General features: G+C 47.6%; 1 protein-coding gene across 1 annotated transcript in view; it reads left to right on the top strand.

Moving 5' to 3' along the window:
* The window catches only part of Grik5 (glutamate ionotropic receptor kainate type subunit 5), a 58,064-nt gene extending 42,868 nt beyond the window's left edge, over positions 1 to 15,196 (top strand). The window contains exons 16-20 of the mRNA XM_077792850.1: positions 7,592 to 7,757; positions 8,577 to 8,802; positions 10,679 to 10,807; positions 10,903 to 11,024; positions 14,716 to 15,196. Coding sequence (XP_077648976.1) covers positions 7,592 to 7,757; positions 8,577 to 8,802; positions 10,679 to 10,807; positions 10,903 to 11,024; positions 14,716 to 15,144 — 1,072 coding nt within the window. The 3' untranslated portion in view covers positions 15,145 to 15,196. The remainder of the gene's footprint in view (positions 1 to 7,591; positions 7,758 to 8,576; positions 8,803 to 10,678; positions 10,808 to 10,902; positions 11,025 to 14,715) is intronic.
* The last annotated feature ends 367 nt before the right edge of the window (positions 15,197 to 15,563 follow it).

Here is a 15,563-nt window from a genome sequence, read left to right as displayed (position 1 = left end):
CTGGACAATTCAAGAGTAAGAGTATCTCCCAATCTTAAGATCCTTAAGTTAATCACATCTGCAGTGTGCCTTTTACCATGTGAGTTGATGTAATCATGTTTTCTAGGAAATAGGGTGTAGATATCTTTGGTGGTGGCAGCAGGAGGAGGCTTATTCTGCTACCATACTGCTCAAGAGAAATGTATTGATATTTTCAATATAATGATGTATTAGATGCACATAAAAGTGCTGTTGAGGGGGCCGGGTTGTGGCTCAGTGGTAGAGAGCTTGCCTAGCATGCATGAGGCACTAGGTTCGATCCCTGGCACCAAATTTTAAAAACTAAATAAAAACAAATAAAATAAAGGTATTGTGTCCATCTATGACTAAAAATAAAATTTAAAAATTAAAAAAAAGAAAAGTGCTGTTGAGGAACTTGCAGAGTGCATGACAGAACAGTGGAGAACGGCCCCCTGAGGAGGTGCATGGGAGCCGTCTCGGGGGCTACAGTGGAGTCATCCATGCCAAAGAGGGTGGGAGAAAGCCAGGTATGTGAGAAGTAGCTGAGAGGGCACTGAGAAGAGCCACTGCAGGTCAGGCAGGGGGAATCAGTGGCCTCTCTGCAAACCATGATTCCTGCTCCTTGGTCAGGGACCCTCTTCCTGAGGTTCATGTTCTCCAGCCAGGCATTCTTTGCCTCTTCCATTGCTGTCACCCAGAAGCCCTGGGTCATGCCCCCTCTATCACTGGAGACTTTGGCCCTATGCTCCTCTCTTCTGTACCCCAAATCTATTCACACATTTGCTCATTTCATAAATGTTTGTTAATCTGCAGATATGACCCCATCGTGATAATTCAGCAAGCCAGGTCCCTGACTTCCAGGGGCTGGCGTTCCTGTAGTAGACAGTAGGGGTTTGGTGCCATCATCCTAGAGGGCTTTGCTGAAGCTTAACCTGCAGTAGCCTGGCCAGACCTGCTTTCTTGTCCCCTGGTCTCCAGTGTCCACTTGGTCTGCAGCCTCCTGTAGCCACATCCAGGGGCTCATCATCATTCAGGACAGCTCTGCCTTGGAAATCAACATTCCAAGACCTCTCTGACCACAGCCCCGTCCCTCCCAGACTCTGTCTTGTTCCCTCTCCCTGTTCTCTGAGCCCTGCCTGCCTTCACATCCATCCATCTCCAGGTAGGCTCCCAGGCACTCTCTTCAGCCATTGTCCTCTACTCTTCCCCTGCTGCTCCTTCCCTCAAGCTCTCTTGGCAAGAAAACCCCCAAACCTCAGAGCTAGCTGCACTTGGCCTCTCCCCCTCCCCACAACCCCAGTTCCACAGGGTCTCTCGCAGCCCCCTTATCCATATATCCAATCCCTTTCTTCCTTGTGTCTAATGTATGCCCTACTAGCCACCCACCACTGGAGGCTCTGTTCTTGCTTCTGGGATGCCATGTCCTCAGGTTTCCTCTGGCCACTTTGGTCCTCAACCTCATTTCGTTGTGCATTCCCTTTGCCCTTGTCCATCCCTCAAATGGACTTCTCACCCCACACCAGTGATGGTTCAGTGCTCGAAGACTCAGCACCTTCTTTTTATAACAACTATTCTTTCAAACTTCCTTTTCTACCCTGAAATTCAAGGATAATATATCTACAAACAGGCATAATTTTTTAAAAAGGAAGAAGAAGAAGGAGGAGGAGGAGGAGAAGAAGAGGAGGAGGAAGAATATAACACCCTATTTGCAATATGAAGGAAAAAAGAAAGTGATTTCTAATAAAGTAACATGATGGTAATATGTAAATGCTTGGATGTTGCTACACCAGAAGACAGAATACCATGATCAGGTGGCATCTATTTGTAAGGAATAAGTCTGGAATGATAAGGAGTTTTCTTGTCCCCTGGTCTCCAGTGTCCACTTGGTCTGCAGCCTCCTGTAGCCACATCTATTAGAATTTTGTCAACCCTTGATATTCGATGTGGAAATAGTTAGCAAATTAGTGTGGCAAATATGAATTGCCACGAATGAGATAGTTTGCTAATGCAGCTGATCTGAGCATCCTGACTCCAGGATTCAAACACAAATGGACCAGTCATTTGAGACATGACTTCCCAAAATAGTAAAGAGTTCTTGCCAGAGTACCAAACAAAGCAACATCCAGTTGTTTCTCAGTCTGAACAAGAGATGTATTCCTGGAGATTTCAGTTTATTTTCTAACTGCAAAAAGTATGTGGGTTTTCTTATACCAAAGAGACAGGCTTAGATCCTCATGTCTGGATTTTCTCTCTTTTTCAGATTAAGCTGAGCATGGTCAGACATTTGCCACCTGCTGGACCCACTCTGACCAGCAGAGTTCGCCCACACTTCACCAAACACCTTCCTCACACACCTCCATGCATACCCCCAGCCAGAGACCACCAGTCTTAACATTTGGTCCAGGGCCATCTCATCTATGCCCTGGCTTCCCTTGCTTTCCAGATATAGATACTTCTGAAATCCTCATCTTTGACATCTTCATGTATCCACCCAGCTTGGGCTTCTTCTCTTAGGCACCCAACAGGCATCCCCAAACTCATTGTTCAAAACAAAGCTCGTGTTTTTGCTCCCAAATCTAACTCCCCATCTGTGTTCCTTTTGCTGTCTCAGTGAGTGGCCCCATCACCGTCTACCCCATCACTACAACCAGCCAGACAGGAAGTATCCTCAAGGACAAGTGTGGTGCCTGGTGTATACAGGCACTGGTTAATTTTTTTTTTTTTAACTGTGACTGAACCCAGAGACGCTTTGTTACTGACTTATGTCCCCAGCTCTTTTTATTTTTTATTTTGAGACGTGGTCTCACTAAGTTGCTTAGGGCATCACTAAGTTGCTGAGGCTGGCCTTCAACTTGCAATTCTCCTGCCTCAGCCTCTTGAGTCACTGGGCACTGGTTAATATTGTTTTAAAGAGTGAGTGACAGCATTGACCCATGGGTGAGTTGGAAGATACTTGGTTTCTGGAAAGGTTGTATTAATCCCTGGGTTTTGTGTGTTGGGGTTGGGTTTTGTTTTACAGGAGGCTGTATTATCACTAGAAGGAGGACAAGGGGGCAGGATAAGACAAATGGCTGCCCTGGGGTCCTGCAGCCAGGCCCCTGAGTGCCTCTTCTCCCAAGTCAGTCTTGTGTCACCAAGATAATAAGAGCAAACGTCTGTGTGGCACATTTGCTCTCTCTTCCCAAAACCCTGTGAGGGAGGGCTTGCAGTTGTGCTTACTTCATAGGTGAGGAAACTGAAACAATTTCAAGGTCATACAGCTAGAGCCAGGATTTGGGGATTTTCCATAGAGCTTTCTATTATTGATTTCTAATTTAGTTCCATTGTGATCAGAGAACACACTCTGTAGGACTTGAATCCTTTTAAAATTACTGCGACTTGTTTTATGTCTCAGCAAATGGTCTGTCCTGGTAAAGGTTCTGTGTGTACTTGCACTGAATGTGTATTCTGCTGTTGGGTAAATGTCAGTGAGGGCCAGTGGTTGACGGCGTTATTCAAGGCTTCTGTGTCCTTACTGCTTTCCTGTCTCCTTTTCTACTTGTCCTATCAGTGACTGAGAGGAGAGTTTTGGAGTCTCCACCTGTAATTGAGGAGAAATTGTCTATTTCTCTTTTCAGTTCTGTCATTTTTTGCTTCATGAATTTTGAGGCTCTATAATTAGGTGCATGAATGTTTAAGATTTCGGTGTCCTCTTGATGATTTGGTCCTTTTGTCATTATACTTTGCCAGTCCTATGAATGATCATTGTCATGACCACTCAACTCTGCCATTGGAGTATGAAAGCAGTCGTAGATAAAATATAAATGAATGAATGTGACTGTGATCCAGTGAAACTTCATAGATACTGCTGGACGTGTGGTGCATGCCTGTTAATTCTAATGATTTTGAGAGGTAGAAGCAGAAGGACTGCATTCAAGGTCAACCTTGGAACTTAGCAAAACCCTGTCTCAAAAAAAATTAATTAAGATTATTAATTAGATTTAAATTAAACTGAGCCACACCCCCAGCCTTTTTTTTTTTAGAGAGAGAGAAAATTTTTTAATATTTATTTATTTATTTATTTTGGTTTTTGGTGGACACAACATCTTTGTTTGTATGTGGTGCTGAGGATCGAACCTGGGCCGCACACTTGCCAGGCGAGCGTGCTACTGCTTGAGCCACATCCCCAGCCCCAACCCCCAGCCTTTTTAAATTAATTTTATAAAAAAGGGTTTAGGTTTGTGGCTCAGAGTGTCCCTAGGTTCAATATCCAGTACCACAATAACTAAATAAATAAAAATAAATAAATAACTGTATAGCTACTGACACTAAAATTTGAATTTTATATAAATTAGGTGTCATAAAATATTACTTGTCTTTTGGTTTTTTCCTTAGCTATTTAAAAATGTGAAAACCAGGGGCTGGGTTGTAGCTCAGTGGCAGAGCACTCGTCTAGTATGTGTGAGGCACTGGATTCGATTCTCAGCACCACATATAAATAAATAAATGATAAAGGTTTGTCAACAACTAAAAAAAATGTGAAAATCATTCTTAGCTTCTGGGCCAGGTTTGACCTGTGGGCAGTGGTGCATACCTGTAACTTCCAGCTACTATGGGGGCTGAGGCAGGAGGCTCACGAATTCAAAGTAAAATTAAAAGTAAAAATAGAAAGGGAAAGGAACGTAGTTCAGTAGCAGAGCACCTCTGGTTTCAATACCAGTACTGCAAAATAAATAAGTCAGTCATCTGCCAGCTTACTGTTTGTCCTATTTGTTCTTTGTTCCCTTTTTCCTCATTTCCTACCTTGTTTTGAGTTTATGATATCTTAGGATTCTGTTTGTCTTCATCATCAAGTAAATATACTTCTATACTTATTTTAGTGATTGCTCTGGGTTTGAAATATGCATCTTTAATTTATTAAAAAATACTTGCAAGCTGGGTGTGGTGTGGCACAACTATAATCCCAGAAGCTCAGGAGGCTGAGGCAGGAGGATCGAAAGTTCAAAGCCAGCCTCAGCAACTGAGTGAGGCCCTGAGCAACTTAGCAAGACCCTGTCCCAAAATAAAAAGGGCTGGGGATGATGGCTCAGTGGTTAATCACCCCTAGGTTCAATCTCCAGTAAAAAAAAAAAAAAAAGTTAAAGTAACATACAATTTCATATAAGATGTAAGACCCTTGCAACAGTATATATCCATCTCATCCTCCCACCTTTTGACTTTTATCATTTACGTTACTTCTGTATATCTTATGAACCCCACACTATACTAGTGGTGGGTGGGTGTATAAATAGTAAAGGTTTTTTTAAAAAGCTTTTAGGGGCCAAGGGTATAGCTCAGTGGGAGAGTATCTGTCTAGAATGCATAAGACCCTGAATTCTATCCCAGCACCAAAAAAAAAAAAAAAAGAAAGAAAGAAAGAAAAAAGGAAAAACATCAAATGTGGAATATGCCTTCTATATTTACTTACATGTCTACCATTTATAGTGTTCTTCATACCTTCTTGTGCATCCACATGCCCATCCAGTATTATCTTCCTTTTACTTGAAGAGCTGCTTTTAACATTTCTGAAAGTGCAGGTCTGCTGGTAACAAACTCTCCCAGCTTTGTTTACATGAGAGATGTTTTCACGTGTGATCTTTGGAGGATGTTTTTATTGGATTTGGAATTCTAGGTTGACAGTTTTGTTTTGATTTTTCTTTCAGCATGGTGTTGCCTTGTTTTTTGGCTTGAATATTCTCTGACAAGAAGTCTATTGGAGCTATTATCTTTACTTCTTTACGTGTAATGTGTCCTACACACACACACACACACACACACACACACACACACACACCTTTATCTATTCTGGCAGCTTTTAAGCTTTTCTCTTTATTACTGGTTTTCAATAATTAGTTATAATGTGCCCTGGTGTATTTTATATATAAATGTGTTTATACTGCTTGGGGTTTATTGAACTTCTTGGGTTTGCATGATAATAGTTTTTGTGAAACTTGAAAATTTTTTAACCATTACTTCTTCAAATAATTTTTTTTTCAGTCACTGCTTTCTCTCCTGTCTTTCTGGGATGCCAATCATATCTGTGTGGACACCTGATACTGTTCCTCAAGCCACTGAGGCATTCTGCTTGTTTACAGTCATTTTCCTCTCTGCTTCGTTTTGGATGGATTCTGCAGCTGTCTTCCATTTCCCTGATCTTTTCTGCTGCAGTGTCTAATCTGTGTAATCCCTTCCAGCAAAAGTTTCTTTTCAGATATTGTGTATTTCATCTCTAGAAGGTCCCTTTGCCTCTTTTTTATATCTTCCATTTCTCTCCTCCATGTGCTTTTTATATTCTTGAGCATTTTGAGTATATTTATAATAGCTATTTTAATGTCCTTGTCTACCTTTTTCATCGTCTTTGACCACTTTGAGTCTCTTTCATTCCAGGGTCCCTTTTTTCCTGTACCTTTATATATCTGATTATTTTTTAATTAGATGATAGATATTGTGAATTTTACATTGTTTATATTATAGCGTCTTGGACTTCTGGCTAGGGAAGTCCAGGGAGGTAGGGAGAGAGGATGAACCTACCAGGAGGATTTAACTTAGCTCAATGATAGAGTGCCTATCTAGCACCACAAAAACAAACCAAAACATCAAAAGAGTCTTGGACTTTTTCTGGCAGACAATTAAATTACTTGTGAATTATTTTGATCCTTCCAAGCCCATATTGAAGCTCTTTTAGGACAGGTCTTGTGTTGTTTTTAGGGCCCATGTAACCCAGTTTCCAATATGGTGTACTTTGTGTTCCCTACTGAATATCTCATATATTCAATGAGGTCTCTACTCTGGCTGGAAGGAGCTCAAGCAATTCCCAGCCCTGTGGGAACTCTGGGAATTGTTTTCCCCTTGAAATTTGTTCTTGTCTGGCCCCATGGAGTTTCATCCATGAACTTACAGATTGATATTCAGCCAAAGACTCAAGGGGACCCCAGGTTTCTGGAACTCTCTGTGCAGTTCCCTCTTCTTAAGTATTCTGTCTCACAAATTCCAGACATCTTGCTCCCTCCACCCTAGCTCCTATCTCCATCTCCACAGCTCTGCAGGATTGCTGAACCGTTTGGATTTCCCTTCCAGGTGCTGAGTGTGTAAATTAAATCCATTGGGAAGCCTATATGATGATGTCTCACTTCATTTCTCTTTTCTTAGGAATCTGATTCCTATCATTCTCTATAGTTTCCTATATTTGTACAGTTTTCTGGTGGTTTATGGTGAGAGGGTACTTTTTTATGTAAATGTATTTTTAGTTGCCAATGGACTTTTATATTTTAAATTTGTATATGGTGCCAAGAATTGAACCCAGTGCCTCACACATGTTAGACAAGTGCTCTACCACTGTGCTACAACCCTAGCCCCATGAGAGGGTATTTCTCATACCAGGAAATAGAAGTCTCTGGAATGGATATTTAAACCCAAGGAGTCTAGCTTCAAAATCCACACTCCTAGTCAGCAGTCAGCCTGTTGAATGTTGGGGTCACTGTTGATGAGGGAGGTACCACTAATGGAGCACATGGTCACAGGTCAAAGTGGCAGGGATGGCTCCAGCCTGCAGCTCATCCCTCCCACCCCTCAGGTGGGCCTTCACCTTGATCATCATCTCCTCCTACACGGCCAACCTGGCCGCCTTCCTCACCGTGCAGCGCATGGAGGTGCCTGTGGAGTCGGCTGATGACCTGGCAGATCAGACCAACATTGAGTATGGCACCATCCACGCTGGCTCCACCATGACCTTCTTCCAGGTGGGGCCACTGGGAACCTTCAGGCTTGGTGTTGGGATCCCTGCCCTGCATAGCATCTCTGAGTGGGGCTGGGCAGGGCGTCCTGGATCAGAGACCGATGATCAGTGACGGTCGGGAGGTACGGGAGCAAAGGACACACTTGCTCTCATGGGGAGTACTGCTGTCTGACAGGGGACAGGGAATGGGGACAGGGAAGCAGACGTGGGATCTAATGTTGAATCAGTGCCATAAGTAGAGGACAAGCAGGGCCAAGGAAATTCTAAAAGGGTTAGAACTGGGAATATCATCCGACAGAGAGGAAGGAGGGTCCTAAAAGTGAAAGAATACACTCTATGTATTTGGGGTAAAAGAAAGATAAAAGCTTGGCAAGGAGGTTTGGGTTAAAGACTCAAAAACCTCAAAGGCCAGGCAGAGCACTTAGATTGGACTCTGCACATGGGCAGTGGGGAGCAAGGGGTGACAGTTTAGAGTTGGACATTCCCCCTGGGCCAGGTTGGGGTAGACAAGTGTTCTGGAGGAGGCTGAAGCTGGGTGGGGCCACTGGAGGGTTAGGGGAGAGGAGACAGGAGTAGGTCTAGGAGGTTGCTGAGCCATGAGGGCTGTGAGGCATCCTGGGAGAGGGGGTATGGGGATGATTTGGACCTGGCTTGGACAGTTTGTCTAGTCTCTCTCCTCTGTCTTTGGCTCTTTCTGTCTTGATCTCATCTCTGTACTCTCTCAGATTGAGGGAGACATCCTGGAGGGCAGGGTACAGGGCTTGGGAAAGGACATGGGTGGAGAGACCCTCACCTGTCTTCCCCTTATGCTCCCTCTGCCCAGAATTCTCGGTACCAGACGTACCAGCGTATGTGGAACTACATGCAGTCCAAGCAGCCCAGCGTGTTCGTCAAGAGCACAGAAGAGGGCATCGCCCGTGTCCTCAACTCCCGCTATGCCTTCTTGCTCGAGTCCACCATGAATGAGTACCACCGCCGCCTCAACTGCAACCTCACCCAGATCGGGGGCCTCCTCGACACCAAGGGCTATGGCATTGGCATGCCGCTGGGTATGGCTTCAGTGAGGATGTGGAATGGGGCAGGGGCCCTTTGTGTCTGAAAACAAGATGTGTGAGCAGGCCCGGGACTGGGCCAGGGCCCCCTGAGGCTGGCTGAGAATTCTGTGTGTAATCTTCTGGCTGTGTGGCATTAGGCAGGTGTCATCACCTTCCTGTGCCTCTGTACCTTCCACCTGCAAAGATGAACCCAGGAAAAATCAGTTCTAGACTCCAAGGGCTATTGAGAGAACTCAATGAGGTTTTGCTGTACAACTCAGTACATGTTGGCTATGAGGCTTGCTGCCTTTCCTCATTGGCCCAAGGGGCCCTTGAGGGAGAGGACTTGATTTTATTTGCTTCATATTCTCTGCACCAAAGCCTACAGTTTGGCTCAGAGAAGGTGCTCAGGGAATGATATAAATGGATGGATGGATAGAAGGAAGGTATGCATGTAAATGGAAGGAAGGAAGGAAGGAAGGAAGGATAGATGGCTGGATAGGGGAAGGAGAAAGATAGGGAGGAAGGAAGAGAGTTGGGAAGGGAGGAAGAGAGGATGAACCCTCCATGGGAACTTAACATGTTATTTTATTCTTCAGTTCAGGACATGCTTTTTCAGGGCTCAGTGCTAGAAGCCTACCACTGATTTGTCTCCAAATGTTGACATTTTGGCTTTTAAAATCATGTGTGAGCCATTGGTGCTTACATTAGTTACCTGTAACTGCACAGAAATTCTGAGCATTTTTGCATGAGAGTTCATGCTGTTCTGGAGAAGTAGTGTAGCCTGGTGCCTTGGGGACAGGCTTTAGAGTCACATCAGCCTGGTTTTAGATCCCACTTTCCACCCTGACTCAGTACGTGATCTAAGAGAAGAGCATCGCCTCATTCAGAAATATCTGCTTCAGATGGAAACCTCTGCTTCACAGGGTCATTGCAAGGCTTGAATAAATTCTGCAAACCCAGGGTCTGGCACATAGCAGGTGCCTAATAAACATTAATTACCTCCATTCACCATATCCCTACTTCCTGGCATGTGACAGATGTTCTATGAGTATCTTAGTAAATGAAGGAGTGCGTACAGAACAGGATATATGGGGTGTTTGAGGCCCAAGGATGGTTCAAGAGGAGAACACGAGGGTGAGGAGACAGGTGTTGTGAAGAGGAGGGGAGAATGGGGATCCATTCACTCAGCAGATTGGTCTGATGTCCTCACAGGTGCCAGACCCTGGGCTGGATGCAGGGCAACAGAGAGAAGATGCCAAGCACCCCAGCCCCTCCTACCTTCCACTAGGGCAGTAGGCAGCAGAGATCATAAACATGTAGCTGCTGTGTCATATGACGTCAGGTGGTGATAAGTGTTCTAGCTGAAAATTTAGGGGAAGAGACTGACAGAAGGGGGTTCTTGGGGCCATTTTAAATAAAGTGATCAGAGAAGACCCTGAGGAACCAGCATGTGAGCAGAGATCTGAGTGAAGTGAGGGAAAGAACATTCCAGCAGAGCCAAAGGTCCTAAGGTAGGACTTTGCTAGGCTGATTTGGAACTTGCAAGGAGGTCAGTGTGGCTGGACCTGAGAGAACCTTGGGCAGGGGTACCAGAAAGTGGCTGCCTGAGAATACAGGCTCTTGTAGGCAGAGGGAGGGGCCTTGTTCTAGCAGCAGTGAGGGAAGCCATGGAAGAGGTTTCAGCAAGGGAGGACTGATCTGATTGCTCCTAAAACTGACTCCTGGCTGCTGTGTTGTGAAGAAACTGGGTAGGGGTGGGGAGAGGCCACAAGGAAGACCCTGAGCAGCATCAGGGACTGATGGAGGCCATGGTGAGGGGACAGTTGGGTTTGGGGCAGGCAGGGCCCCAGGGCCTGATAGCCAGTCCCTTCTCATGTGCCCGGCCCAGGCTCCCCATTTCGGGACGAGATCACGTTGGCTATCCTGCAGCTCCAGGAGAACAACCGACTAGAGATCCTGAAGCGCAAGTGGTGGGAGGGAGGCCGGTGCCCCAAGGAGGAGGACCATCGAGCGAAAGGTCAGCCACCCCTGCATGCGGCATGTCCTTCCTGAGGACCTCCTTGCAGCCCCATGCCCACACAGCCCACTCTGTGGCTCTCCCCTAACCCCCAGGTCTGGGCATGGAGAATATTGGTGGCATTTTTGTCGTGCTCATCTGTGGCCTCATCATCGCTGTCTTCGTGGCAGTCATGGAATTCATATGGTCCACAAGGAGGTCAGCAGAGTCTGAGGAGGTGAGGAAGTAGGCCAAGGGTGGGGCATGAAGCACGGGACCCCTAGGCTGGGGCATGTGAAGGATGTGGCATTGGAAGCCACCTGGTGGATGATGGGGAGCTGGGGAAGCGGGAGGAGGAGTACAGCAGGTAAGGAGGGGCCTGGAGAGACTCCTGGGGTTAAGGAGGTCCCAGGAGAGGTGAGAGAGCAGGCAAGGAGACAGAGCATCCAGACGTGCAAGGATAGAAGGAGAAGAGCCCAGGAAGAGATAAAGATGCAGGGAAAGGGGGTGGGGGGAGAAAAGTGTGGCGAGCCACAGAGGCCATAAAGCAAGAAAAAATTAGAGGAGAAACAAGCCACAGAATGCAGACTTAATGACCACTCTCATGCTATAGTCAGGATCACTACTTCCAGAGGGTCTAGGTGCTGCTGGGTGACACCTCTGCTGTTCCAGACCCATTCATGTTCCCACAACCCAGACTGCTAGTGCCCCTTTTCCTTGCTCTGCCAGCCTCCAGATCCTCCTCCACTCCTCACTTCCAGCAACTGATCTCACAGGTACACCCCAAAACCCCAGCCCCACATCCAGCTCCCCCGCATTCTCTACTTGTCCCTTCCACCCCTCTGAAGACAGCCTCCACCTTTGCCCAGATCACCCCCTCACCTTCCCAAGGACATCCCTCCAGTGCAAGGCAAGCAATATTGAGTCTGTTTATACCCCCAGGTCTTTCCTCCTGCGTTGCACAGTCAGCTGTCTTCTCTTTATTGGATCAGCAGTCAGCATACAAATGTGCTGTAACTCCTCCCACCCTAAAGAAGGCCTGTCTTGACCCTACTTCTCTTCCCAGCCACCATCAGATCTCTCTCCTTTCCTCTGCCTCCTTAAGAGGGTTGTATCTCCCTGTTCTTTCCAGTTTCTCTCCACCCATTCACTGTTGGGCCCAGCTTCTGTCCCTGCCCCTCTACTCTTTTTTTAATATATACATTTATTTTTTAGTTGCAGGTGGATACACAATATTTTTATTTCATTTTTATATGGTGCTGAGGATCGAACCCAGGGCCTCTCACATGCTAGGCGAGCATTCTACCACTGAGCCACAACCTCAGCCCGCCCCTCTACTCTTTAATGAGTGACTTCCTCATCTGAAATCCAGTGCCCAAGTCTCAGGCCTCATCTACCTGGGACAGCAGCAGGCTTCAGCACAGTTTATCACTCTGTCTCCTCAATACCTTTTCCTCTCTGCTGATCCTTTGTTTTCCTCCTGCCTCTCAAGTCACTCTCCTAAGCTCCTTTGTTGGGTCCCTTTCTCCCCAGGATTTGTTGGGGGATCCCAGGGCTTGCTCCTCTGTTTCTCTTCTCTGTTTTTCTCTATTTCCATAGAGGTCCCAGGAATGGTTCTTAAAACTTTCTGTGTGCTGATGACTTCTATACTAGTTATTCATTGTTACCATAATACCTTTACTGCTTAAAACAGCAAACTTCTGTCAGCTTACAATTTCTGGGGCCAAGAACCAGGCAACAGCTTAGCAGGGTGGTTCTACCGCCCTATGTTGAGGTCACAGTCTTGGTGTTGGCCAGGGCTACTGGGATCTGAAGGCTTGATGGGGGCTGGAGGGTCCACTTCTAAGATGGCTCACTGTCCCAAATATATCCATGATTTTTATTTATGGAGAGGACTAATGACAACACAGGCCAACACCAATGAAAGGAGATTCTTAGCCAGGAGCAGTGGTATATGCCTATAATCTGCGGGACTAGGGAGGTGGAGGCAGGAGGATCACAAACTAGAGACTAGTCTCATCAACTTAGTGAGATCCTGTCTCAAAATAAAAAATTAAAAAGCATGGGGATGCAGCTCAGTAGCAAAGTGCCCCTGGGTTCAATCCCCAATAAGGGGAAGCGGGTATGGAGATAAAGATTCTTATTATGTTTCCTGAGAAGTGGGGGTAGGACATCACATAGGGCCACAGAAGAAGCACCAGATTTGGTCAGGAAGTAGAAGCTGCCCAGAGGGGAAAGACTAGGTCATTAGTTTTCCTGCAGTTTCTTTGGGCAAGGTTGGGCAGGCAGGCATAGGACTGGCCAGTTTGAATCGGTCAGTGGACTCTAGACTATAGGGGCTGTCTCTAGTTGTCTTGTACCTGCCCTGGAATGATTTAGGACAGGGTAAATATTGGGGGTACATGAAATTAAATTAGGTGCAAGGGGTGAGTAGGAGTATAGATAGACTCAATATTGCTTGCTGTGCCTCTGATAAGCTAAGGAATCCTTTGCTATCTAAGATTTGGCTAGTTCTGGGAGGGTTAGTCCCTCCCCAACCTGCAGGATTTTGAAGATATTAAAACATCCTAAGACACAGAAAATAAAACACATGATTAGTACATTCAAAGGCAGTTGGTAGGATGCCTCAGTTTCTTGAACAGTGACCTCCATGGTCCTCATGCCATGGCAGCTGACATCCCCTAAGGCAAGTGATCCAAGAGAGGAAGAGCAAGAAGTGAAAATGTCAGATGACCAAATTCTGTTGGTCCCACAGACCAACCCTGATACAGAGAGGATTACATGAGACCGGTAGAATCTTAGAGACTGCCTTCCATAACCCCCAAGTGTGTATTTCCCTGAGCCCAAAGTTTGTAAATTCAGCTCCATATCTGACATCTCTACATGGACATCTGGTAATATATGCATAATGTATGTGTTCACCACTGAGGTCCTGCACACCCACCAGCCAATGCCAACCTTCCAGTTGCTCAGGCCAAAAGTACATGAAGTTATCCTTTACTCCTTCCTCTCTTTCACCATCTCAGCAAATCCTTTTGTCTCCACAGCTGTCACAATATATCCAGAGTCCAGCCCTCTCACACCACTCTGGTCTAGCTAATACCACCTCCTGCCTGGGATATTGCAGTAGCCTTCTAGGTGGGCTCCCTGCTCTTGCCTCCCTGTAGTCTGCTGTTAAAAAACCTCAAGTGATTCTATGAAAACCCAGCAGTTGTCAGCTTCAAACTTGGGAGTCAGTTGGCAAAAGCCTTACAATGGCCTACAGGCCTTCCGGAGCTGGCCCACACTTCACCTCCTCTCTCTCCCCCCTTTGCATGCCCCATTCCTGCCACTCCGACCTGCATCACTTCCCATCCATACTGCTTATCTGTCTTCCCTACTTAACTTTTTCCCAAAGCACTCATCATCATCTAACATACTACATACATTTACATGTTTGTTATTTTCTGACTCTGCCTACTTGACTATAACCTCCATGAGGGCTGGGACTTCTGTTTTATTCTCTGCTGTGCCCAGGACAGTGCCTGGCACACAACAGCATTCAGTAAACATGGCTTGCACTGTCAGGAGAAGATGGGAAACGAGGAGGAGGGAAGGACTAGGGGCATCAGAAACGTAAGAGGAATAACAGGAGCCTGAATTGGTGAGGGCAGGTAGGCTCAGGGACAAACCCAAGGAAGATGGGAGATGTGAGAGAGGAAGAGACAGAAACAGGAGATGAAGGGCTGGTGAAGAGAATGGGTGAAGATAGAAGAAAGAGGAGGTGTAGAAGAAGATGGGGACGGGGAGAGAATGCTGAGGATGTGCAGATGGGAAAGGAGTAGAGGAGTTGGGGGCATGGGGAGAGGCTGGCTGGGAAAGGGATGGGATGGTGAGGGGAGGGATGGTGAGGAGCACTGCAGAGGGTGACCACCCTGCGCCGCCCTCAGGTGTCGGTGTGTCAGGAGATGCTGCAGGAGCTGCGCCACGCCGTATCTTGCCGCAAGACGTCGCGTTCCCGCCGGCGCCGACGCCCTGGCGGCCCTAGCCGGGCCCTTTTGTCGCTGCGCGCCGTCCGTGAGATGCGGCTTAGTAACGGCAAGCTCTACTCGGCCGGCGCGGGTGGGGATGCAGGCGGCGCTCACGGAGGCCCGCAGCGCCTCCTGGACGACCCGGGGCCCCCAGGTGGGCCCCGGCCCTCTGTCCCCACCCCCTGCACGCACGTGCGTGTCTGCCAGGAGTGTAGGCGCATCCAGGCGCTGCGGGCCTCTGGGGCGGGAGCACCGCCGCGTGGCCTGGGCGCCCCCACTGAGGCTACCAGTCCTCCTCGGCCGCGGCCCGGCCCCGCCGGCCCCCGTGATCTGGCCGAGCACGAGTGACCACGGGCGGGGCCGGGTGGGTGCCAGGACTGACCGTAGGGACTGGGCCTGCCCCAGGCCCCGGCCACTCCCGCTTCCCTAGCGGGAGGGATACAGGACTTGGGGCGATGCCCCCGACGCCGCGATTTTGCCTTCGGTTCCCTGTGAGATCCGAGGCCGGGCTCCGGAGCCGACCTGCGCCCCCTAGTGGACTCGCGAGAGGGCGCCACGGACTCCCGCACTCCGCCCCCCGCGGCGGGAAAGAGGAGCACAGAAACTGAGAACTCCAGGGGCCCGGGACTGCGGGGGGCCGTTCCCAGAGGCAGAAAACAGTTGGCGGGGAGGATCCCGCCCTGGGACTGCTCAGGCGTCCCAAGACTTGAAGCTGCCCTCTAAACTACTGGAGGTGGGGATGGCCTCTGGACTGATGGGTGTCCCCT

This window comes from Urocitellus parryii, chromosome 15 (genome assembly GCF_045843805.1).
Source record: "Urocitellus parryii isolate mUroPar1 chromosome 15, mUroPar1.hap1, whole genome shotgun sequence".
NCBI classification, from domain to species: domain Eukaryota; kingdom Metazoa; phylum Chordata; class Mammalia; order Rodentia; family Sciuridae; genus Urocitellus; species Urocitellus parryii.
This window is presented reverse-complemented; position numbering and strand designations above follow the sequence as displayed.